General features: G+C 42.8%; 9 protein-coding genes across 9 annotated transcripts; 6 read left to right on the top strand and 3 right to left on the bottom strand.

Annotated features, from left to right (window-relative positions):
- Positions 1–823: 823 nt before the first annotated feature.
- V865_006778 (uncharacterized protein) lies at positions 824–1,528 on the top strand (the record flags this gene model as incomplete). The annotated part of the gene is made up of 4 exons (XM_066230535.1): positions 824–950; positions 1,068–1,161; positions 1,236–1,319; positions 1,426–1,528. The coding sequence occupies 4 exons, from the start codon at positions 824–826 to the stop codon at positions 1,526–1,528; spliced, it is 408 nt and encodes a 135-aa protein (XP_066086632.1).
- Positions 1,529–2,121: 593 nt separating this feature from the next.
- V865_006777 (uncharacterized protein) lies at positions 2,122–3,466 on the bottom strand (the record flags this gene model as incomplete). The annotated part of the gene is made up of 6 exons (XM_066230534.1): positions 2,122–2,199; positions 2,306–2,407; positions 2,523–2,601; positions 2,668–2,874; positions 3,015–3,105; positions 3,232–3,466. The coding sequence occupies 6 exons, from the start codon at positions 3,464–3,466 to the stop codon at positions 2,122–2,124; spliced, it is 792 nt and encodes a 263-aa protein (XP_066086631.1).
- A 929-nt stretch (positions 3,467–4,395) lies between these two features.
- Positions 4,396–6,999, top strand: V865_006776 (uncharacterized protein; the record flags this gene model as incomplete). The annotated part of the gene is made up of 11 exons (XM_066230533.1): positions 4,396–4,933; positions 5,081–5,184; positions 5,249–5,331; positions 5,474–5,627; positions 5,745–5,842; positions 5,972–6,040; positions 6,122–6,283; positions 6,383–6,498; positions 6,571–6,626; positions 6,700–6,746; positions 6,822–6,999. 11 exons carry the CDS (start codon positions 4,396–4,398, stop codon positions 6,997–6,999), a joined length of 1,605 nt encoding a protein of 534 aa, XP_066086630.1.
- Positions 7,000–7,535: 536 nt separating this feature from the next.
- Positions 7,536–8,401, top strand: V865_006775 (uncharacterized protein; the record flags this gene model as incomplete). Its single annotated transcript, XM_066230532.1, has 5 exons — positions 7,536–7,604; positions 7,691–7,967; positions 8,040–8,075; positions 8,145–8,254; positions 8,324–8,401. 5 exons carry the CDS (start codon positions 7,536–7,538, stop codon positions 8,399–8,401), a joined length of 570 nt encoding a protein of 189 aa, XP_066086629.1.
- A 481-nt stretch (positions 8,402–8,882) lies between these two features.
- V865_006774 (uncharacterized protein) lies at positions 8,883–13,351 on the top strand (the record flags this gene model as incomplete). The annotated part of the gene is made up of 10 exons (XM_066230531.1): positions 8,883–10,059; positions 10,202–11,031; positions 11,123–11,165; positions 11,236–11,411; positions 11,515–11,742; positions 11,831–11,986; positions 12,077–12,101; positions 12,181–12,384; positions 12,463–13,159; positions 13,246–13,351. The coding sequence occupies 10 exons, from the start codon at positions 8,883–8,885 to the stop codon at positions 13,349–13,351; spliced, it is 3,642 nt and encodes a 1,213-aa protein (XP_066086628.1).
- A 1,442-nt stretch (positions 13,352–14,793) lies between these two features.
- V865_006773 (uncharacterized protein) lies at positions 14,794–15,411 on the top strand (the record flags this gene model as incomplete). Its single annotated transcript, XM_066230530.1, has 3 exons — positions 14,794–14,950; positions 15,093–15,204; positions 15,303–15,411. 3 exons carry the CDS (start codon positions 14,794–14,796, stop codon positions 15,409–15,411), a joined length of 378 nt encoding a protein of 125 aa, XP_066086627.1.
- A 386-nt stretch (positions 15,412–15,797) lies between these two features.
- V865_006772 (uncharacterized protein) lies at positions 15,798–17,590 on the bottom strand (the record flags this gene model as incomplete). The annotated part of the gene is made up of 11 exons (XM_066230529.1): positions 15,798–15,920; positions 16,000–16,114; positions 16,203–16,316; positions 16,394–16,533; positions 16,589–16,693; positions 16,763–16,828; positions 16,895–17,091; positions 17,191–17,252; positions 17,315–17,401; positions 17,464–17,491; positions 17,557–17,590. The coding sequence occupies 11 exons, from the start codon at positions 17,588–17,590 to the stop codon at positions 15,798–15,800; spliced, it is 1,071 nt and encodes a 356-aa protein (XP_066086626.1).
- A 433-nt stretch (positions 17,591–18,023) lies between these two features.
- On the top strand, positions 18,024–20,353 carry V865_006771 (uncharacterized protein; the record flags this gene model as incomplete). The annotated part of the gene is made up of 10 exons (XM_066230528.1): positions 18,024–18,424; positions 18,486–18,607; positions 18,661–18,710; positions 18,775–18,936; positions 19,005–19,106; positions 19,180–19,269; positions 19,345–19,491; positions 19,603–19,770; positions 19,856–20,086; positions 20,174–20,353. 10 exons carry the CDS (start codon positions 18,024–18,026, stop codon positions 20,351–20,353), a joined length of 1,653 nt encoding a protein of 550 aa, XP_066086625.1.
- Positions 20,354–20,954: 601 nt separating this feature from the next.
- Positions 20,955–23,989, bottom strand: V865_006770 (uncharacterized protein; the record flags this gene model as incomplete). The annotated part of the gene is made up of 11 exons (XM_066230527.1): positions 20,955–21,449; positions 21,555–21,632; positions 21,725–21,759; positions 21,838–21,997; positions 22,123–22,538; positions 22,613–22,661; positions 22,765–22,854; positions 22,967–23,099; positions 23,224–23,434; positions 23,603–23,745; positions 23,877–23,989. The coding sequence occupies 11 exons, from the start codon at positions 23,987–23,989 to the stop codon at positions 20,955–20,957; spliced, it is 1,923 nt and encodes a 640-aa protein (XP_066086624.1).
- Positions 23,990–24,881: the final 892 nt, after the last annotated feature.

Raw genomic sequence — 24,881 nt, 5'->3', positions numbered from 1 at the left:
CTTTCAACTCTACTCTCAGTCTGAATGGCTATCGAAAATTCGGCTGTTGAGCAACTCATCGTTCTTCCAGTGTCGTTGACTACGTCAGAAGAGATAAATGGTATTTGATCATTCGGTGGATGGTGGTCTATCATCATGACTTCTTCAACTTATGAGTTCGCTCGTCTATCGTCAAAATAGGAGTTAAGCACAGGTCGCTTGAAAGTTGTTCGTACAGTGGAGTTATCCATATCGTCTATTGCTTTTCTTTTCGTACCTGTTCGAGTGGACGCTGTGGCGAATGAAGACATGTTGTGATTATCAGTGATGGGATTCTGAAAAATTTGGGATTCAAACAACAGGGGGTATACCTTATATGTCAAAGCATGATCGAAAGCTAACTTCCACTGTGCAATCGTTCCGCCCATGCTTCCTTTCTCCCCTAGCTGACTTCCTACCTAACTGGTCCTCTGTCCCCGCCACTTCTGAGTTCCGAGTAGATAGGGATGTGCCACGTTGAATGACTTTCTACGTAAACCCCGAAATCCCGTCACATCATAGGCGACCAGCCACCCTGGTCATGATGGGGTGGGTGTGAGTCGCGACTGTCTTTTTGTTTCTCATTCATCCATCCATCTAAACATTACTTTACTTCACTTTGCCACCCATCCCATTCACAACTATAACAACAAACATCATCCATAACATCATTTACCAGCCGAAACACTCCTCTCTCTTCCCAGCTATCATACAACAACAAACAAACAACCAAACAAATAAACACTCGGACAGCCCAATCTCTTTGAACCCACTATCAATTATCGTTGAAATAACATCAACCAACATGTCCTCATCTAACTCCTCAACACCTAACAAGTCCACCTCTTCTTCACCTACTATAACGCCCTTGCACGACCCAAAGCATCAAGCCAAGGTGATCGCTCCCAGTAAGCCTCTGGGAACTGCTAATGGTGAGTTCACGCTCTCGGCACTACATACAGTGGATGGAGATTATCGATCAACAGATTCCATTGTATGAGCTATAGATCATCCCAACAACTGTACTGATGTTTGACCTCATTATTTAGCAAACATCGTCCCTGGACAGATGACCGAACTCTCAAAAGCAGGTGCTGGATTGGGTCAAAAAGCCTTATTAGCCAAACGATTCGCTAAAGCCAAGTAAGTCGAATGTCAAACCGCCAACGATTTACAGTATATGGTGACTCAGCTGATTTGTATGAATGGTATGATAGTAAACCGACAGTATCACCTACCGATCAACTTCAATCTCCTTGTACAGCCAAGTTAGCAGGTGCCAAACAACGTCACTTTGCCAAGTGAGTGATGAGTGATACGATCTCAAATGATATCCCCATTACCCAATACACTATATGCTCACGTGAAAATGTAACTGATGTTGATTGTTCACTGTCGTGGTGGTAGAGGCAAACCAGCTTCTTTAGCTCAATCATTCACCGCCATAAGAGATTCAGCAGGCGCAGCACCATCAACATCGGCTTCGAAAAATATCAAAACTGATTTCTAATTGAGAAAATGGTCTGGTCTCGTCTGTTGATGTATTTTAATGGTATTTTGTAATTTATGTAAGTTCCATCACCACCCTCATTTGCCTCTAATTAAGGTAGTGATGTTTTCCGATTATTGATTACTGATCATTTGTTCTTTGTCTGTATCCATTCATTAGGTTTCGTTCCCTTGCTTTCACGATTGTTATTTGATATATACGATTGATCCGTTCCGATATGACTTATACCACTTCTCTTCTAGTTACCTTCTTCTTCTTTGCTTGTTACACTAATCCCACCTAGTACTCTATTGAGATACCACTTTGTGTTTATATACGAACCCCTTGACTCATGCATGATATATACGATATATGCTATCTTCTGAGTGACTCATCAGGATTATCATTATCAACATTCTCGATTACTCAACCGTCCAACATCTCATTCATGTTTACTATTCTGCTTCACTGGCTAGTTACTGTCTGGATGGCTAGCTCAGCTTCTATCGCCTTGAGGTGCATACTGCCATCTGTATATGTTTTCTATCGGAGCTATATATTATGTCTATCTCTATATTTCCACCATATGATACCTGAGAGCAAACCTCGATCGCTTAGAAAGTGTCTTTGAGGAATTTGACAACCAACTTGTATCCATCAGCGAATTCTTCAGTAGCTTTACCACCAGAGAGCTACGATGAGTTGAACTCGGGTATCAGCTTGATCCTTTCCCTCGCATTATATGGCATGGCATCATATACAATACATCCGATTCTGGGAGGAAGATATACAACTCACATCACCTCGGGCAGCCATCCATCCATGAGGCATATCAGGATAATGTTTCAGTGAGATTCTACCTGGGAGTTTTGATTCGACAATCTTCTGGATTTGGGTCATCTACGGATACGGATACAAAACCAAGAAAAGTCAGTATATGTTATATAAAACTGTTGCTTATGATGGACGAGACGAGATAAAGGAAATGAGAAAAAGGGATAAATGTGAAACGTACGACTTCCATATCTTCACCTCCAGAGGGAAGCAACAAAGTAGGGACATCAATCTTATCACCATCTTCTTTAGCGGCGAACCTGTAATTCCAACTCTGTCAGCACAATACACGTATTAACGCAAGATCTGACAAGTAAGCTACTCACGATGGGTGAGGACCGATAATGGCCTCTACACCAGCTTGACTTTGAGCTTCGACTACCACTTTGTATCCCCAGCAGTAACCTATAGCAGCGACCTTCGAGGAAGAGCTAGATGACTTGAGCTGTTGGACGTACTTGGACACTGGTTCAAGTTGAGAGGCGATCGCTCCGGGAAATCCGGAGAAGAACTGAGCTCGTTTTTCCTCTCCCCTGTTAGTCTATGTTAGTCAGCACGGGTAAAACACAGAGAAGCAGTAAGTGAAGGGGGGTTTGAGATAAGATACCACAATGCTTGTGATGGATGGATATATGTTATACAATGCGTGGTGTATGCAGCATGATAGACTCACCCAGGAGCAAACATATCAGCAGTAGCGTATTTCCCATCACAGAAGTCAGGCATCAAAACTCTATATCCCTGCGAGGCAATGAGGTCGGCACCTAATTATAAACCACACGATGTTTTTCACAAAGGACACCAATCAGCTAATTGTTGTGTCTTCGGTATTACCAAGGCTAATGACTAATGATAGACGGTGATGATGTATATGCTCAGACCAGACTCACCTTGTAGGATCTGTGGAGAGTATCCAAAGATATCATATACGCTCAATACAGTTACTTTAGCATCTTCAGGTCCGACAACGTAAGTCTTGAGACCGTTGATAGTGCTGTATGAACCCTTGGGGGTATACTCGGCTTGGACAGGGGGGAGTTTACAGCAATCTACGTTCCATTTATGGAAACAGAAATTAGAAGGTTCGATCAACACACACGTACAGATTAACTCACCACCTGACATCGTAATTCGGTTTGATATATTATGATCTTTGTGATGAAAGAATTCCTATGAGACAAGATAGCGTGTTAAAGACCAAGACTCGGATGGAAATTTCCATACGAGTAAACTTAGGTGTATTTATAACCTTTGTGATGAATTACATCGGTGACGATGAACAATGACGGCGTTTGAAGGAGATCATCGTTCATCTCCGTTAGTTCCTCATCGCCGAACAAGGAGATGTTCATCCACTTCCAACATTGTTGAGACGCATTCCAGCAAAGCGTACGCCGACCCAAGGGTATCTCATTTGTCAGCACTGAGCAGTAGTGCTAGTAGCATGAGAATAGCTAAACGAGATGAAGAACATATATATGGACATATGGTGCATGCAACCAAAATCTGGTATAGGTAGTTGATCGAGGACCTTTAGTCGGCCGATCAGATGGCTCATCGGCCGATTGACCATATACACTCGGGGATGTCCGAGTGTGGACATCATCGTATCAAGCTGAAAATAACTTTTATACTTATCCGGATGAGATCCGAGAATTTACATTGGCTCATTATCATCATCATTTTTATCCTAAGTCTGACTTTTGTCAATCATCGTACTATCTGTGAGATCGCTGGATAAAGAACGAAATGTGTATAGAACTACTCAGGTGAAGGTGGACGAACGCAGTGCTATAGTGATCAAAGGACTTGTGAATACGATCTGAAATCTGGGGATAGCACAGACGGACGATCTGGAAATTTGGGGATAAAATAACCCCCCTTAACGAAGGTGTAGAAGAGGAAGAAATCCAGGATCGGGCATCGGATCATCATCTTCTAAGGTAGCAAATACACCGAGGATGAACGACAACCATCAATCATCTCCGTCTAACGACACTCGGGCAGGAGATGGATGTGGAGTACAACACCTGACCGCGAACGAAAAGGAGATCATGGCCGATACCCATCCCAACTCTGACGAATCATCTTCAACGCGGATCGAGGGAAGTACCCACACTCAGCCCTCCTCCCCACCTCTTGCCCCTGATACCCTCCCAGCCTCTACACCCATACCATTCCCACCCCTCCACCCCACGACGACCTCAGCATCCTCCAAACCATATTCATCCTTTTCTCGATCAACCAAAATCCTAATAGTTGCCATAGGAGGAATAGCCGGTATATTCTCACCAATATCATCAAATATATTCGTACCAGCTATTCCGACCTTGTCCGTCGCTTTTGGGAAAAGTGAAAGTGCGATATCTCAAGCTGTCACCGTCTACCTTATATTTCAAGCTATCACACCTTCCTTTCTTGGATCATTATCCGATTCTTACGGTAGAAGACCAATATATATCTGTACGCTTGTTGTATATCTAGCATCGAATATAGGATTGGCATTATGTCCTACGGGGGCTTATTGGTTGTTATTGGTCTTGAGGGCTTTGCAGAGTACCGGTGGAAGTGCGGTGATTTCTATAGGATATGGTGAGTCAATTCATCATTCTCCAATCGTCTGGGACATTGTCTTATTTTCAATTTACATGACAATACATTCATACAATTATACATTACGATAAAACATAGAATACGATAGGAGAATAACGAAGAAGGTAGCTGACACTTTTTGTACAGGATGCGTGACGGACGTAGCTGAACCGAGGGAACGAGGGAAATACGCAGCTGCGTTTCAAGTAGGAGCAATGCTCGGTCCAGCCCTTGGTCCATTCATCGGAGCCGTACGTTCATTCACAATTATGAAGGAGTGAACAAACTGCTGATTGTCGACCTATGGGGTTTCAGGTATTAACGGATGGATTAGGATGGAGAAGTATATTTTGGTTTTTGGCTATTGCTACTGCTGTTGTGCTTGTACCTCTGATATTGTAAGTTGCCAACTTCCATCTGCAATTCGAAACGACCGAGAAGTATCCAAATCAAACTTCACATTTCACACCAGACCGATACAGGAGGTTATAGGACAAGATAGAAATCACAAGCTGATCCGTGATGATTCTTCAAATGTAGATTCCTTCCTGAAACCCTTCGATCATTAGTCGGAGACGGATCTATCCCACCTCCTGCAATAAATACATCACCTATCATCTTGTTACAGCAAAGAAGGATGAAGAAGGAGTTGATGGAAGATGAAGAGAAAGTTGAAAGACCACCTAGAAAGAAAGTAGGTTCTTTCATCGATTATCTGCTCAACCAGACTTATATACCACAGAACTTGATGTGAAACATCAACCGGAGCTCCAGTTGGAAATGAGTACTGAATTCTTGCCTGCTTGTATAGTATCAACCCCTGTCGGCATTCATGATTCTCCTCACACCTGAGATCATCTTGATATTCTTGTTTGTGTCGTTATTGTATCTGGAATTTTATTCGATATTGTGAGTTAGTCAATCCTCAACATCCAAAACAACAACAACGACAACACAATAACAACTTTTATCATTCACTCTCGAATTTCCGAAGAATATGAATATCACTAACCACCACTTTATTTTGATTTTCGACAGAACCGTATACTCGACAGCACTGAAAAATACCTACAAATTAACCGAATTACAAATTGGATTATGTTATCTGTAAATATCACTTTTCTCAAATCCCCCAGTCAGGGTCATGCCATGCAGACGCCTACTAAAATGTATTGTGTCGCTTTCTAGACCATCTGGTTTGGGAACCATCTGCTCAGCTCAACTCAATGGTCGGCAAATAGATTACTGGTTCCGTAAAGAGGAGAAAAGGGTCGGAGGAGATTATCGAAAGAAACCTCAGGAGTTTGATATTGAATATACTAGAATTAGATGTCTGGCTCCTTTTGCTACGTGAGCTCACTCATCATGTTATTTGTCGGAATTTGAGAATTGATCGTCAAAATAAAAAGGTGGGCAAGACACTAAATGTTTGATATGTTATACCATCAGATTGTTCTTGTGTGCGGTAACATCATTAGGATGGTGTCTTCAAGTGAAAGCTCCCCTGGCTGCTACGCTCGTAGTGAATTTCTTCATGGGTCTAGGAACGGGAACTATAGGTACTGGTAAGTTTTCTATTCATCTTTCGCCACTCGTACATTCAAGGAACGATCTAATTAGTGGGCTCGGCTCGATAGCAACGGTCTATGGACAAGATCTTAAACCAGGTAAAGGAGGTGCAGTCTCAGCCTCTGTAAGTACAATCTCTTCTTCACTTGAGAAGAACCCAGATACCAGATGGTATGTTGATTCGGTTGTGGTTACAGTTAAATCTTGTGAGATGTATATTTGGTGCTATCGGTGTAGCAGCAATGTAAGTTCATACTAGTCACCCGTTCCCAACCACACATATCGAGTGATGTTGATGTTGATTTTATGTGAATGATAGTCAATCAATGTATAAGTCACTAGGAGCAGGATGGACCTTTGTGTTGTTATCTGGAATTGTGATATTGGGTATACCCATGCCTATCTTAGTGGTGAAACGAGGCAAGATATGGAGGGATAAGAGGAATGAGAGGAGGAAGATGAAAGAGGAGGAAAAGAAGGTTGGTAATAGAGTTTAGAATGGGATAGAATAGATTGGGTAGATAAGTGCAAATCGGATCTGTATCTCATCTTGTGATTGTGATCGTTCATCGTGTTTCTTGTATCAGTAGCTTTGCTTTCTATAACATGCATTCATTCATTGTCGTTCATGGTCATTGATTGTCATTCTTTTACTTAAATCGATGATTGATTATGTAATGGAAGTGGAACCCTGAAAATGTAATGATGGAAAATGGCGATTACCGGATATGGTAATTCTGATGATAAAGTATGACGAAGTTGGAAAGAGATGATCGTCTTGTGGAAAGTGGAAAATAGGAATACATCGATCATCAATTCATCAATCCTTTTTGTTCATTTCCTTTCCTATCAACTCTATCTTCCCACTTAAACCACCATATACATCTCATCGTATCATATATTATCAAGTAGAATTGTCAATCTCATATCGATATTGTCATTACCTTCCAATCACTCCGTACCGGCACCTTGATCATCGCATCTTTCTCCACTCGACGTAAATTAAATTAAGCTAAGCTGTGGATCACCCGTCATGCCTCCTAGAAAGACCGCTCCTGCCGGGACATCCTCAAAGTCAAAGAAAGCCGCGGGACTAGCGCAGGTAAGTTATCCTTACCCAATGTCATACATCACTATCAAGTGATAGTTCAACTGACATCCCTCGCTTTTGGTTTTTTTCTTTTCTAGCCAACACTAACATTTCAATCTGCTCGACCGTCATCAAATACCAAAACCAATGCCAAATCGAAATCTACCAAACTCAAACGATTTACACCGTCGTTATCTGAGATCGAGGTGGAAGTACAGAAAGAACCTTTATCGTCTCGAGATGTTTCACCTGTCCTAGTAGTAGAAGATGGACTAAAAGAGAAGGAAAAGGCGAAGAGACGATTGAATGTAAAGGCAAAAGAGTGGAAAGGGATTGTGGGGGATGCAAAAATACAAATGGGAGGGTTGGAACCTAGTGAGTGATTTATTTACACAATGAATCTCTGGGGGACAATGACGCTAACGCTAACTTTGGTATCGAATTTAGTTCATGCCGGTCCAGATACTCATAATGATATACATCGTAAGTACTCTTTGCTCCACATCCTTGTAGGATTCAGCGTAGCTTACTTATTGTATACCGATTTATAAGATGTTCTGAGAGTATTCGATCTCACTTCTTCATATGGTCCATGTGTTGGTATAACCAGATTACAAAGATGGGAAAGAGCCAAGAAATGGGGATTGAACCCCCCTGAAGAGGTTAGCTGAAACTCTCTTCTTTCATTGACAGAATGTGTTTCGTGCTGACACCGCTGTGTATGTGTGTAGATCCGAGATATCTTGACTACTCAAGAGGGAGAGGATGATGTGAGATATAGAGAGAACGTTCTCTATGGCTGGGTATAACCGCTTCGATACTTTGCAGCTGGTCTGGTCTGTTCTTCTGACTTATAGTTGTTCGTACTGTACATGTTCAGGTTAGGTTGTATATATAGATCACATTCAGTCTCGTGTTTATATCGTATAATATCAGATTACCCATGCATATCGCTATCATGGACCATGTACCAGCTCCCGAGTACCCGCGCTGATTAATGATTAACGGTAAACACGTTAAAGGAGGGGATGATTTAAGCTTCGCAAGTCAGCACACAACAACGAGATACCGAAGAGTAGGACGACGAGTCTTTTGCGAAAAGAGTGGTAGATGGATCCATCTGACATCGTAATCACCTCACACGACCATCCTACATCATCGCACATATATCTCATCCCCAACAGTCTCGATAAGACAGGCGACCATCGAGTGAATCGATCCGATGCGATAACAGGGCAAGTGGATATATCCGATTGATAAGCGAAACATTTAATCACTTTGACTCTCAAGATGGATCCGTCACTCTTGCAATCCAGCTCTCCGCAAGGATCAATATCAGGATCTGGACCTAATCAAACTTCTCCTCAAGCCTCTAACCACAGCACAAGTCCAACTTCAGCTCAGACTCAGCAGGGAGACGTCAAACCATCCATATTATCGACTTCACCATCTTCAACGAATCAAGTGTCTAACGCCAATGTCCAATCTACCTCATCGACTTCATCGTCAAATCCTACGCTATCTACACTCAAAAGTGTAAATCTCAATTCGACCGATGGGCCTGCTTCCACATCCACATCCACAGCTACTGCTATTCAACCATATCATCCATCTCAACCAAGCGACATAATCGATTCAGAGATGACCGATGGATCCGAATCCGCCAAAAGGCCAAGATTACGTCTAGCTCACGCATGCGATAGATGTAGACGTAGGAAGATCAGATGCGATACTCAACATCCATGTACACCATGCCAACAATCTAATAATCAATGTACATTTGAAACTCCTTCTCGAAGAACTGTCAAAACCAAATCCTCCAACAACAACAATTCGAAAGAACCTAAAGATCCTTCTGCATCTTCATCTATAGGAGGAGGGATCAAAAGACCTCATTCACCATTACAGCCCACCTTGGCATCTTTGACCTCAGGCTCAGGAGGCCCCGGAGGACAAACAAATTTAGAAGCTAGATTGGCAGCGTTGGAAAGTATGTTGAGGGATGTACCGCCAAATGTCCATAATGCTTTTTTATCCACTTTAGATGCTAGGTTGGGAAGTGGAACGGGCGTGGGATTGAAGGAAGGTGGTGAAGGTGTGGGTGTTAGTGTCGCTGTAGAGGCTTTGGCGGGAGCCTCCAATCCCCATTTAAACAATTTCTTAGGTACGAATACAAATACAAATACAACCACCAATAACAGTTCTACTATTGGCGGAGATTTATCGTGGAATTTCAACTCATCAACGTTATCACCTGATTGGAATCCCCCGACTTCCACCACTAGCAACAACAACAGTAGTAGTAATAATGGTAATACAGGAGTATTGAGTAATTGGCTAGCTGGGATTGGAGCTGGACCGAGCTTGACAAAGAGAAGGGAAGAAGTAGGGATGGACGAATTGGCCAAAAGGATGGAAGGAATGAGTTTCTTTTATGAGGATGAGATCGGACAGGCGAAATGGCAGGGTGAGTGATATTTTTGTTTAAGATCCTCATCGTGGCCAATCGAGCTTAGTACGCACCTCCATCTTTGGAGAGCGATCGCGGTCATACGTGATTGTAGTAAGACGGGTCACTGATGATCTGTTTGTGTTGTATTACCTTTTAGGTGCCACCTCTGGGTTTCCCCTCCTTCATCTACTTACCGCTGCCAATGCACAGCAAGATAACATCGAAGAGAACCGCCAAGGATCCCATCCCGACGTTCAAGTTTCACCTGCTAACTCCAACCTTTCCACTTCACCCGCCAATGCACCCCCCATTCCTCGCCGCATAAGTTCAGCATCCATCGCACTCGGCTCACAGGTTCGCTCATCATCTGTCCCCGCCAAAGGCAGATCATCATCGATGGGTCTGGGGGGTAGAGGTCGAACCTCTTCTCCAGGCGTAGGGAAGAAAGAAAAATTCTTTCCCGACAGGACACCAAGACCTCATCAGACTCTTAATCCCGAAGCTTCATGGAAAGTCATAACTGGAGTTATCCCACCGGATCTTATGGATACACTGGTTAGATGTTATTTATCGACTTCTCACTTGTTATGGCCATTCTTACATGTTCCATCTTTCCTCGCCGATTATGCCAACCCTCAACAATGGGGTGAACCGGGATTCACATGTTTCATCGTCGCTGTTTGTACCCTCTCTTCAAGACATGTTGATGATCCTAGAGTACGAGCCAATCCGAATGACCCATCGACAGCTGGTAAACAATATTTCGAACTCTTCAAGAGGTTAAGAGATCTTCCATCGGCGGATCGACCTACGCTATATTCGATCCAGGCTGCGTTCTTAGCTGCGATATATGCCTTTGGGTTGGGGAATCTGAGTAAGGCGTTTGCTCTTCAGGCGGAAAGTATCACACTATGTTTGGATGGGGGTTTACATAGGAGTGTAGATGGATATGATCATTTTGATGCGGTTGAGAAGGAGACTAGGAAGGTGAGTTCGATAAAAAAAGATTATCCGATAAAGTGGAATGTATGCGTCAAGGTGTTTATACTGACTTTGTATTGTGGATCATGGATGATAGCGAACGTTCTGGTCAATATATTCCTGGGATAAACAATCTGCCGGTGAGTGGTTGCCCCTCTTCCTTGTACTGGGATAGTCCGACTGATTTTCGTCTTGGAACACCTCTCATAGCTCTCTTTGGCAGACCACCCATCATTCATCTCCGAGATTGTGATGTAACCGAACCGATGATAGTAGACGACGAGAACCTCAGTGCGGAAGGGGTAAAAGATGAAAGTAGCGGGAGTGATCCGAAATCTAGGATGTGCGCTTTTGTAGCTGCCATTAGATTACATGTGATTCTAGAGGTGAGTAGCTGAGATCCTAGATTTGAGACCTCATTCATCCCGTGAAGACTACCCGCCAGGAGATTGGATTTTTTCAGTGCTAACGACAAGTCGACATCAACAGGGAGTGATAGATTCAGCTACTCGACCATCATCTTTCCCTACCTCGCCCTTTTTGGCGAAAGCCGCAGCTACGATCGCCCGACGATCACCTCAGAACGAGAGTCTGCAAGATGAATTGGGTCTATTGGAAGAATGGACGAGGATCTTGCCCAAGTATTGGCATTATGATTCTGAGACGGCGGCCAGTAGGGATCCGATTAGAATCACTCAGGCGGAGAGGTTACATTGTGTAGGTTGCCTTCCCTATCCAACAATCTCAAATTTGATCTACCACAGACGGGAGGAGGCATTGCTGATCATCTCTTGATCTCGTACAGCTTGAACACCTGGTGAAAATGATTATCTACAGACATCGATTCTCAGGATTCGTAGCTATGCCTGCATCAACACAGGAAGAAAGAGCAAGGCATTTAGATTTATGTAGGAAAGCTATGCAATGCGCTTTGACAATTATAGCGGATCATGTACATATTGTAAGTGGATTCATTGGGTTCATCATACCAAAGCTTGATTTTCTTTCGTCATCTAATCGCTGCTGATACACTCATTCACTGTATATATAGTCTCAACGTGGTATGATGACATATTGTAAGTTCTAAGATTCCGGTTCCTGCAAATAGCAGAATCATGTGGTGCCAATACTGACACCCTTTGCCCATTTTCGCAGACGGTGTACACGTGATTCACCAACTGGCCCAAGCTGGTCGTACGCTCGTAGCTGTCATCTTGAATTGCAGAGATGCGGATTTCCGACCCATCATCGCCCCTTCGATCGAGGGACTACGATCTTGTGTTGGACTGCTGAGAAGATTCAGTGGTAGATACCTGTGTGGATTGAGGTCGGCCGATATCATTGATGAGTTCTGTCGAAGTGAGTGAAATCCGCTTATTTGCCAAGTTGAATTGGTGGGATTATGTGCTGAGCACTGACTACCTTCTTCTCAACCAGTCTGCAACATCCCTGTCAACTCACCTCGTGTACCTGATTCTACCACCCGTCCTTCACCCGCATGGCTCCGACCCGTCCCTAAACGAATATCATTATCGCAAAACGGCTTTGGTGATTCTCCAGGGGCGATGATGGATTTCAACGCTTCGTCTGCATCTTTACCTGGTGGATTGTCTTCTCAACCGGATAACAATACTAGTAATAATTTTGCCAACGATCTGGATGCGTTGTTCAATACTTCTGCATACTTCGATATGTCAGCTATAGAAGCTGGAACGACAACTACCAGCTCTACTTCTAATCAAAACCAAACCTACAATAACAACAATAATGGTAGTGGGAATGATTTCTCTTCATCCCATTTGAACATAGGTGGTCTGGGTGAACCGTCAGCACCGTTCGATAGGTTCGAGACGCTCACTCCTACGCCAATGAATGGGAATCTCATGTTATCTGGAGATCCCAGCACCAACGCAAATCAAAATCAAAACCAAAGTTCAGCTTATGATCAATCACAAAATACCGGAACTGCAACAGGTTCAGGATCATATGATAATAGTGGTAATGGTAATAACAATCATAATATCAGTTTTGATTATGGATTGAACGGTATGGGATTCGGTGGAGAGGCATTAGCTGGAGAAGGGATGGATAGCGTTTCGGATGGGTTGAAAGGATCTAATGGAGGTGGTGGATTGTGAGTTATCCCGTCTGATCTGATCCTTATGAGAGAAAGAAAGATAAAAAAGGATACGGTAGCTGATATATGATTTAATATTGTAGATCTGCAGCTACGATCTTAAGTTTGATGGAAGAAGGTTCATTCGATTATGGAAGTATATTCACGGATCAGGCTCCTTTACCTATGGATGTCGAACATGGATTGTGAAAAGTGGATGGATAGATTCATCTACGAGAATCTGTTAGCTTTTTCTTTTGATCATGTTTGGTACTCGTATATCGAGGATTTATAATTCATTATTCGTTTCTTTGTTTTTCGATAATAGTTGATGGGTTGTAAGGAATATATGTATTATCACTATTGGATGAATGTTATAATTTCTACTTAGCATATCACCAAAACCATCTCTTCCGCTTGAAGAGATCTGTCCCCTTCAGACCGAGTAAGTCAAGTGTTCGGTGAGCGGTACAACTTACACTAGTCCCCTGTGATTCCAGTGACCTTTGTCTCTGTCTTTTAGTCAGTCACCTTTTGCTCCTCTCCGGTATTAGCTTCCGTCGATCAACTTCACAGTAAAATTACATCATATGATGCGTCACATGTGGCACTGACTCCCCGTCATTTTCAAAACTTTATTTTTCGGTTGGGCTCAAATTTCAATTGGAATTATGTGGAGCGGGGGCAGTTACAGTGACACACTCACTCTCTTACTGGTATAGCAGATCTCGGACTGTATCGTTGATTCTCCGAAACATATCCCTAGCCTTTCTCATGATCATTAATCATTGATACACAATCAAATGATTTGTTCTCATTCGTTCGTATGTTATATGTGTGTATCTGAGTATCGTTTGTACCTTTGATTTTGAGTGGAGCTACGAGTACTGTAAAAATCAAGGCCAATTGTAGACCGCTAGGTGGAAAACTCAGATTAGATTAGATTCCGACTTGCATCAGTGTGTATTAACAACAACACCCTGCCGAGATTCGGAAAGAGGTTTTCATCACCTACTGTATTCAGTACCTAGACTAGCAAGGGTGGGATAAATGATAATGACGAAAGCATGATGTAACTTATGCCTGTTTGATTCCAGACTATTTTTTTTTTATCATTTTTTATTATTATTGGATGTTCCTTTTATGAGAATGGAAGATGGGAGTTTAAAGGAGATAAGCATTTTGAGATATGATATCATCTGACGTTACATACTGGGTTTATAGTCTACGAATACGGTCTGAGCTGAGTCCTAGAAGGGAATAATAATCAAAGGAAGGTTTAAAACTATAGGTTAGGTTCTTTGGGGAGTTTCCGTTTGATTGCAAGGAAGGAAGGAGGGTATGACGGATGATTCAAGTAGGGTGGGGGTGACTGACCGTGAAAATTGTGGAGAGCAGGAGAGTGAATATGATATAAGGCTAGTAGCGTTGGTTGGTGGGTTTGTGTTTTTCGTATTGAACAATAACACTGTAACGATTGCATTCGATATCATTTTATACATATACACGAGAAAGATCCATCAACAACTGAAAAGACTACCTACCCCAGCCAAAAGAAGATAGATAATTATCAGCAACTGATAACACCCGTTGTACGACTGAGTCATCGACACTTACATTACTTCTTGAAAAGGAAAAGCACGTAGTAAGAAATGACAACTCATCTCACTTCCTACTCCAACCCCAACCAAAACGATCTCCCGCATACACCTCAACAAGAACCACAAAGTCAATTGTTTGATGAAATTCCTTCATCTTCACCTAAGATGATGGATAATCAACCAAATGGGAACGGACCATCAATGGGATGTAAGTGAACTTTCTCTCTCCTTGAACGCTGTCTGTCGGCCTTGCGAGCTGTCTGTATTTGATGCGATCTCTCACCGCTGTCTTGTGTCTTGTCATCAATGCTTATGATCAATTCCCCCGTACCCATATTGCCGTACTGCAGCTCCAAACCAAAACAAAAACAAAAACGACCTGAACAAGGCTAAACGAAGATACTCTATAAGTTTATTCAAGTGGACTCAGGAATTATGGGAAAACACAAGGAAAGATATTGAGTGGGTCTTAGTCTTCTCTCACCCTTCTTTCTCTTCTCGAAAGAAGAGAAGGATAAAAGAAAACAAAAACATCGCTAACCTACCCATCTGGTATTTAGACGAAGACCATCAACTTCATCTTCCGAATCTACCGATTCGATTTCCAACAACGAAAATGAGAAGAATGATCTTTCCTCTCACCAAGTTAACGTATCTGCGATCCACTAGAGCTGTGAATATGAATGAAAAAATCAGACCTCAGCCTTGCAGTCACACCTCGACATGTTATAACTCTCATCCCTTTCATTGTACTATATAATTGATCCCCTTTTGATACTTCTCTGTAATCGTTTATAAATAGTGTATCATGTAGCTATAGTGCATCATCTCTTCTCTTATATGTATATACATAGTAAATCTGATTTCGATCATGCATAGATGGATGGATCGGTCAATCACAGACAGAGGACCACAGTACATCTTCATACGATATCGTGCTCATAATACATAAGGTCACCAGTCTACGTCACTATATACATGTATATACAAAGTCCCATCGTCGTAACCTTCCTATACAGTACTCGTACTACTCACTCCACTCGGAACACTGAGGATCACAACCTCGCTCTCACTCCATTCCCATTTCCATTCCCATTGACGAATCCATATCCTCTTTCAATATGTTGTCTAGCCTCGTTGACCATATCATCGATAATTTCCTTGGCAGGTTTTACGTCCTGTTGCATGGAAAACCATGTATCAGCACGTGCTGCTAATGTTCGCGAACAAACTGAACAGTTTGTGATTCCAACCCACCTTGATCAAAGCGCTAACATCGCCCATCAACCACGATCGAGCTTGAATTGACTTCTCGGGATGTTTCTCCATCTCTAAATCGTGTGGGATCTTGCCCTGTTTGGTGAGAGCGATACTAAATGAACATCCAGATACCATATATCAGTATTGATCGATTTTCGATTCACCGGACATTGTGTGAATTAAAGCAGATGATCGCTCACATTTCCTCCTGTCTTTCATTCCACGATTTAACATAATCCGTTTGTCTGACTCTCAGTGGTCTACCAGTGTAGATCAAGGTAGTTCCAGCATCACCGTGATCGGCACTCAATATCCTACAATCATTTCGAGATATATTTCAGTCAACTTCTGTTACCTCCGGCACAAAGGGACACTGCGAAGCTGAACTCACAAATCTTTATGTTTCTTCGGAGCAGCAGCTTCCGTAGACGCGACAAATCTGGTTCCTACCCATACACCTTGAGCACCGAGCATTAACGATGCGGCCAATCCTCGTCCATCGTATATACCCCCTGCGGCAATCACGTGGACCTATATGATTATCAGCTTTAGTATTGGGAGATTCTAACTTAATAAGCTGACTTACAGGCTGACCGGTCAAAGGTGATGTTCTACCTTTACACAAATCCACACATGCAGGTATCAAGATTGATGTAGCTGTGGTACCGGTATGTCCACCTCCTTCACCACCCTAATCCCACAATCACTCAAAGTAAGCTACGTGCATTTGATCCGTGTGACGAGCTAGTCAGAAGCATACCTGAGCACAGATTAGATCGGCTCCTACATCTAAAGCTTTCGTCACATGTTTCGGAGCTCCCACCATCTGGATCACCGCAAATCAACTCCTTGTGTTCTCTTCACCACAAACGCTCAGATGAATATGACATACGTTCATAACCAATATACCAGCTTTATGTAATCTCTCCACAACATCTTTAGGAGGTACACCAACAGCACAAACGAATAGTTTGGCTTTTTCTTCAATGATCACATCGATCAATTCGTCAAGTTTACCTTTGGTATAATCGTAATTTGTCTTTCGAGCTGTAGGAGCTGTAGAAGGAATCAAGAGATCTACACCGAATGCTATACGGATATCACAAGTATTTGATCAGATCAGCTGTGATCTAAACCAAACGGGAAACTACCGGTTGCGCCGTGCAGCTGAGTATGAAGTCTACTCACGTAAATCGGGTTTGTCTAAAGATGATTTCAGTTCTTTGATTATTCCTCTGAGATGCTTCGGTCTATATCATACAACGCTCAGTATACAACGATCTGAATCGATGATGGACTGGATGATACTCACGTATATCCCAGTCCTCCTATCACACCTAATCCTCCAGCATTGGATACAGCGGCGGCTAGTTCGGGACCAGCGGCTACGTTCATTCCTCTGCGAGGCATATGAGATGTCAGATGGGTCTCTCTTTTCAAAGATAGTAGCGCCCAGCTTACGCTAAGAGGATCGGGTGTTTGATGCCGACTGAGCAGAACAAAGGGGTATGATCAGCTCTGGGTCAAAGTGATTCTATAGACAGCTCGACGTACACAATTCGGTGATGGGAGTGGAGATGACAGACATGGCTGGTAGATTGATTGTTGAAGTGGGTATGAGTAGGAAGCGCTCGATAGATATGAGAAGGGAGGAAAGAGGGGATCGAGGATGTTGATGATGGGGATATATATATACACCTTGTGCAGCATGCTACCATCAGACATTAGTTTGCTATATTCCGGCATGATCCCAATGGTCAATAGCCGGTAGTCGTACACTAGCACTAGTAAAAGCACAGACCGCCGAGGAAACCGGAACACCGTAACCCATATATATATATATATATATATACTCTCATAAAGTGGGTCATCCATTTATGATATGATCCAGTCAACCTACTCGTACCTCCACTTTCGAGTTGACGGTCGACGATTACTCTCAGCTTCATCATCACCCTCTCATCCACTCATCTTCCTCTTACCCCTCTACTCAACACCTTTTCAACCACACCACACCCACCATGTCAGCTCCAGATCCCACTCAGCCAGTAGCATCCTCAAGCTCAACCTCCCCAGCAGCCCCTCCTCCCCCTCAACAACAACAAGCTCACGGATCCTTACCTCCCCCTCCATCCCGATCAACCAACCCAACCGAACGATCACTCCCCACAACATCAGAAGAGATCAGACAGCTCATCCTACAGACCAACTCACTACAATACGTTCACGATTTTCTCGTACCCACTTTACAAGATGTGGCAGATGGCAAGGCAGGACCGCAGTACGTCAAAGGAGTCAAGCTCAAAGACAAAGTTAAAACGGAGCATGGTGAATCCTTGTTGACTTGCGGAGAGGGCGAAGAGGTGTATAACCTTCCCAATGAGAGTATAGTGAAGCTGGCAGCCGGATTGAGCTATATAATGTAAGCTTTTTCGAGAAAGATTCGTTGATTTAGCTGATTCTTGTCGTGATGTGATGTATAGCTCTGCAAGGCTCGAAGTATTCAACAACACAGCATCATTGTATAATGATCAATTACTCAACTTCGCAATCAGATTATGTAGTCTGGGTGATGCTCAGCAATTCTACCTGATACCAAAGAGAGGTAAATCGGTCGAAGCTCGCTGCCCCGAAGCTCAAGCTAATTTATTACCTTAGTCGCTCAACTATCCTGGGGCATACTCAGATTATCACAACATCTTAAGAAAGTAAGCTTGCATTGCAGAATTATGACGTCGACTATCAGCTTATCCAGCATGAACGATTGTATAGGTACCATTAGCTGTCTCGGCTATAGCAGCACTCGTTCAGAAATCCTCTGCACCTGGTCATTTCTCTCCGATGTACGCTGCATACCTAGAGGCGTGTTTGATATCTAGGCAATTCCAAGCTGGTTCATTAGTCTTAGATCAGGTTTTCTTACACGTTAGATCGGTGAGCTTACTTCTCTCCAATCTTGGGTCGACTGGATTCACGGCTGACAGGATGGAGTGTCGACATAGGCAGGAGCGACTTATCTTGATGTATTGACATATTATCATCATGCGGGATTGATATCAGCAGCTTTGAAGGATTACAACAAGGCGAAACAGTATTTTGCGATTGTACGTCCGCATCGCCCTCAGCTTACAAACCCAGGGGGACTAGAGGCTGACCGCACAAATTGACTTCACTTAGGCCGTCTCATTACCTACTACAACCACTTCTGCTATTCAATTGGCATCTGCAAAGAGAGCTATTCTCTGTGAATTACTTGATACTGGTAAAGTATGTTTTCAACCATCCTTTCGTTTCTCTTTCAAGATCTATGTACGTTGTGCTGATACTGTTTTTTCCTTTTAGCGTATCTCTTTCCCTCGATACACGGCGAGTACAGTCACTCGAGCGATCGAGAAGCACGCGGGGGTCTACAATGATCTGGCGAGGGAATACGAAGCTTCAAGGTGGGATGAGGTGAGAGGTATAGCTGGTAAAGCTGAATTTGCGAATGTGAGTGCGAGTCTAGTCACATGGCCTACCTGAGTCAAGCAGGTTGCCATCCCGACATGACCGCGGACAATGCTACAGTGATCCGAGTGCTGACAGACCTTCCTGACGCAGGACTGCAATAAAGGCTTGATCGAACAAGTTCTCAAGAGTATAAGCAAACGACGTATCTTACAGCTTAAAGAGATTTACTCCAGATTGACAATCAACGATCTTGTAATTAAGATTGGTCAGAGTAGTAAAGAGACTGTTGAGACTATCTCAACGATCTTGGGCGAGATGGTGAGTCGATTTTATTTAGTCATAGTAAACATTTTGTCTTTTCCATTCGATTTATCTGCTGAACGTACGATTGTTTATTCCGCAGATCACTTCTGGTCAGATAAACGCTACTGTAATACCTGGATCTACACCTGCCAATTCAATTGTCACATTCATCGATGAATCTAATACGACTAACAACCCCACGTCGAGTGGTACCAATAATAACGGTAGCAATAGCAAATTGGCCAAGGTGAATTACTTGGCTAGTCAGTTGGAATTCGAGCTGGTTGAGATGAGTAGGAATTTGGGAATCAGTAAAGAATATCTCACGAAGGTGAGTTGAACAAAATTCACACCGTTCGAGTGTCTCTTCAACATAAATGTATATTATTCATACTGACAAAATTGTTTGTGTTCGTAGCAAGCAAACTTGCTCGAAATGGGTTCGGGGAAAGGTAAATCCGGTGGACTGGGTGGAGGAGGAGGTAGAACAGATGATTTCGATACGTTGATGGCTGCTGAAGAGCTAGCCGGGGTAGGAAGTGGGATGGGGATGGGCGTGAGAGGTGTAGGTGGGAATTATGGTGATATGGGATTTTAAACCTCATGAGAAGATAATCTTACTTGAACTGGGAGAGAAAGAACGTTTCACTCCTTTAACAGATCGGTAGAATGGATCTGTGATAAGTGGTAGTCTTCGACTATCGTTTTACATATAGTAGACCACATATAAAGAATAAACTATAAAGTTGTATATACTCTGATAACTATGTATATTGAGATTACCTCATACGATCAAGCAAAGAAACGGGATCATTGAACTCCCCGCGTTCTCTCTATGAATGACAACGCACTCTCCCTATCGAAGGTAGGGATAAGATGGAGATCACCCAAGTGACTGGTATGATGTGCTCGATTCTCAATGTTGACTATGGATAATCTCGAATGTTTATATGATCAATGAACTATACATGATGTACTACTATTAAGCCAAGCGAGCATGATCAATCTGATGCAATTCAATGTACATATAAATATTAGTATGATCAACAAGAATCGACTAGTTTCTAGTTCCACGAAACTAATCATAAAAAAGATAAAACCGTATGAAATAAATCCCAATCCCAAATTGTCAATATAAAGCATAAGAACCAAAACTTTACCAATTGTCCACTATCACTACCACTTGACACTTTACCATATTATCCATTACCTAAACATAACTGGACAATCACATAAGCGTTCGCCAAAACCACCACTCCAAATAGACCATAACCAAGTACCGTAACCCATTGAGGCGATACATAGGATTTAGATCGTCTAGCCGATGTTGCTTCTTCTATATTATCCTGTATCTGTATCTGTGTCCTTGTAGTGGAATGTCCATGTCCATTACTATTGCCATCACCACCTTCTTGTTGATTACGTGTACTTGTGATTTGATCATTATTTAGATTCTCCAACCTTATACCTTGATTGATATCGGTGTCATCATCTAACTCTGGCCCTTGTACAGTCATGATTTCTTCTCTTGAACACAGGTAAACCAAGGGGAAGATGACGGTAGGTAAGACGATGGAAAGTAAAACTTGAGAAGCGACCAACATCGTATTGAGTCCCGAGGGTCCGACGGCAGAGGCAACAATGGCGGCGGGGATGACGCCGATAAGTCGAGTACACAATCTACGGATTAGAGGCTGTTGTACAGCAAGAAAACAAACAATCAGTAACGATTCGAAGTTATCTAAAAGAGAGAAATTGAGATCTCAACACAAAGGACGTCAGTCCAAGCTCGAACCCACCGATGTCTTCCAATTGATGAATCCCTCTGAAACTACTTGACCAGCCAAAGTAGCAGTAATCGAAGCACTTTGACCAGCCTACAAAATGTCACAAGATTGCATCAGCTTTGTATCATTTTCGTAAACCCCTAATAACAGCATAGTGAGTTATCGAGAATATAGTAACTCACACAAAGTAACGCCAAAGCGAAAATTATAGCAGCAGCTATTGAAAACATTATCGAGAGCGATCAGCCCAATCTACTAAGCCGTTCTAGCCAATCAATGTGTCCGATCAACTCACCATGTCCTATGTAGCTTTTGATTAAAGCAAACGCCCCGAACAAGTCCGCATCATCCGCACTAGCATCGTTGTCGCCGTAATAGAACGCTGCGCCTGCAAGTGTCAGGATGGATGAGTTGATGGTCAGGGCGAACCCAAGGAGTGAGAGTGCCGTGTCGATCTTGATCCATGCATGAACTGATCAGCCTTTGCTTCATATGCGCCCTTATTTAGTATTATAGGAATCCAGACTTGACAAATCCAGAGTGAAATCAAGGAGAGGGGATAGTTTAGGAGACTACTTACCGTAGAATGTAACAAGTGCACATCGACCCATTTGATCCTATCAAATTTCCTCACACTAACTTCATACTCCTTCATTCTCTTGACATAATCGATCTCATCTTTATCTTTAATATCATATTCGATAGGCGTAGGTAGGTCTTTACCTTCTCCGCCAATGATCGAGGGCGTAGGTGTCTCCTGAAGCTGTCTCGAAGATGATCCTACTAGAGACGATGAGGCTACTTCCACCTGAGACTGAGTAGTGGGTAAATCAGAATCATTCCTCTTGGGACGAGGTCTCCTTCTGAATGGGTTCAAAGAGGGCATTTGAACAGATAATGGTGTTTTCGTAGGGGACGGTTCGATAGGTAACATATTCAAACGATCGACCGAGGCAAGGGAGGAGCCAAGGAATAATGCGTGAGGCATGACAGTAGCTATCGTACGAGTAGCATAACAATTATATCAGCTCTCATTCGATTTTGAAACTGGTATCTCAGTTTGTACTAACCTCCGATGATACCGACACCGATATATAGAGCACCGGGTTTGACCAAAGTCTAAACAAACACAACCAAAAGTCAGTATCAGTCGTCAGTCATCAATCATCAAATGTCCTTCCATCCTTCGATTGAGATATGATGTGAATAAACTACCACATACCTTTGAAGGGACCAAACCCAAGAAAACATCTTTCCAAACTGGGTTTGTCAATTTCAGCAAAATCATGAAACTGACAAATACCGCTAGGACCTTTTGATACGAATCAGCATAATATAACAGTTTATCAGCATCAATATTAGCATGTTGATTTGAATTTGCTATTCCCTCAATGAGACATTTCAAGAGTGTGATCAACACTTACCAAAGCAACAATGACGATTTCAAAGAATAACATTCCCTGTCTACCTGAATTAGATCGGAAGAAGACCAAGACAATCATCACATCTACTGCTGTGATGAGCACTCCAGCGAACAATGGTAATTTAGGGAATAATCTGAAGTAAGAAGAATCATCCAGGATGTCAGCTCTATCACCTGACCCACGATGAACCAATTACAACCCCCTTTCCACGCCGAAGTCCTATCCATCATGCTCGAGACCTGATCACTCTCACTTACAAATGCAAAGCAATCGCACTACCCAGCAATTCCGCCAAGTCCGTCCCGATGATTGCGATTTCAGCGAGAGCGTACAGAGTGTACAAACAGATTTTAAGAGGGATTCGATATCCGGGGTATTTCGCTTGAAGGCGAATGAATAGTAGACGAGTCTGTTGTGGGAGGGAAGTTGAGGTGATGGCTCCTAGTCGGACAGAGAGGAGTTGGAGTACTGGAAAGGAAAGGAAAGGAAAGTCAGCTGAGCGGACGGACAACATTATGAAGGTATGAAGATCGAAGATTGTAATCGGAGCGGATGTGATAAAATGCCAAGAATAATATATAGGATGATCGATGGTTTAGAGAATGCAAATGACCGAAGATAGGCTAGCTCACTCACCTACAGCTGCCAGTCCAGCTAATAACACGATGAACAACAATTTATACCCATACGTCGCACCAGCTTCCAAATCCGTCGCCCAATTGCCTGGATCTATATATGCTACGCTCGACACTAAGCCTGGTCCGACGAAATGAAGGTGTCTGCGAGTGGTAAAAGTATACGATCAGTACATACACCTCTTTTATAGTATTGGCTGCCATCAGTGATAATTTGTAAATGGGACATCGCTATACTGCTCCACCGTATCCTCTGAGCAAGACGAAGGACTCACCTCCAAATCAGATCACGACATCTCTTCCAAGTCAACTTCTCGCCCTTCACATGATCCGCAGATGCAGATCGAGCATCATTTCTTGTCCTACTCCGCGTTCGTGTTCCCCACATCTTCCAAAGATGATTACTACGCGATCGTCCCACCCAACGCAGAGATGAGTTGTCTCGATTTGATTCCGAGTGTAAATCCACGGTTGATGATAGTAGTGTATGGTGTATGTATGGACAGTTGTGATCGGTAGCAGTCGAAGAGCTAAGATTGTTGTAATCCGTATGCAATGCTTTGGTTGTGAGATATGTCTGATGAATGGGAATCAATGAATCGAAAGACCACCAGCTCAGACCAAGTGAGACATTCCCGAAATATTGTTATGAAAACCAAGGCGAGTGAGTGATCGACTGTGTGTGAGAGGTATGTATATAGTCACCACGCTATTCTTCAATGTCCTTTCTGACCGTTCCGATGATATTTGAGTGTATTATGTCGAGTTATATATGTATATATGTATAAGCACTAAGAGTGATAGTGAGGATGTTCAATTTGAATCGATGATCACCAAGTACGGGTATAGCATCAAAACAATCCATCCCTTCACCGTTGCTGTACGTAATTAAGGGTGACTCATGCACGAGATCATGTGACTGCAGTTGGACCCCACCTCTCACTCACTGTACATATCCTTCGAGACTGATGCATAGCAGTACAAGATACAAAGATACAGAGAGAGAATCATGATCAACACAACTAGGACCAGAGCCATAAACCAGGGAGAAAAGCCAAAAAAAAAAAGATCGACAACTGGAATACTGAGGAGAATGATTGATACAACTAATTTACACGAAGGATCCCAGTACGTATACAAGGTAAAACGAAGGATGTATGAGACAACTTGTTTTCATCAGGTAGAAATATTGATAATCCCTGTCTTGTCTTACAATCTTTTACAATGGAATTGTTTTCTGCCATATGACCTTCCCTATCCTTCCCTTCCGCAAAAAGAAG

The sequence above is a fragment of the Kwoniella europaea genome, chromosome 2 (genome assembly GCF_036810445.1).
Source record: "Kwoniella europaea PYCC6329 chromosome 2, complete sequence".
Classification (NCBI taxonomy): Eukaryota; Fungi; Basidiomycota; class Tremellomycetes; order Tremellales; family Cryptococcaceae; genus Kwoniella; species Kwoniella europaea.
This window is presented reverse-complemented; position numbering and strand designations above follow the sequence as displayed.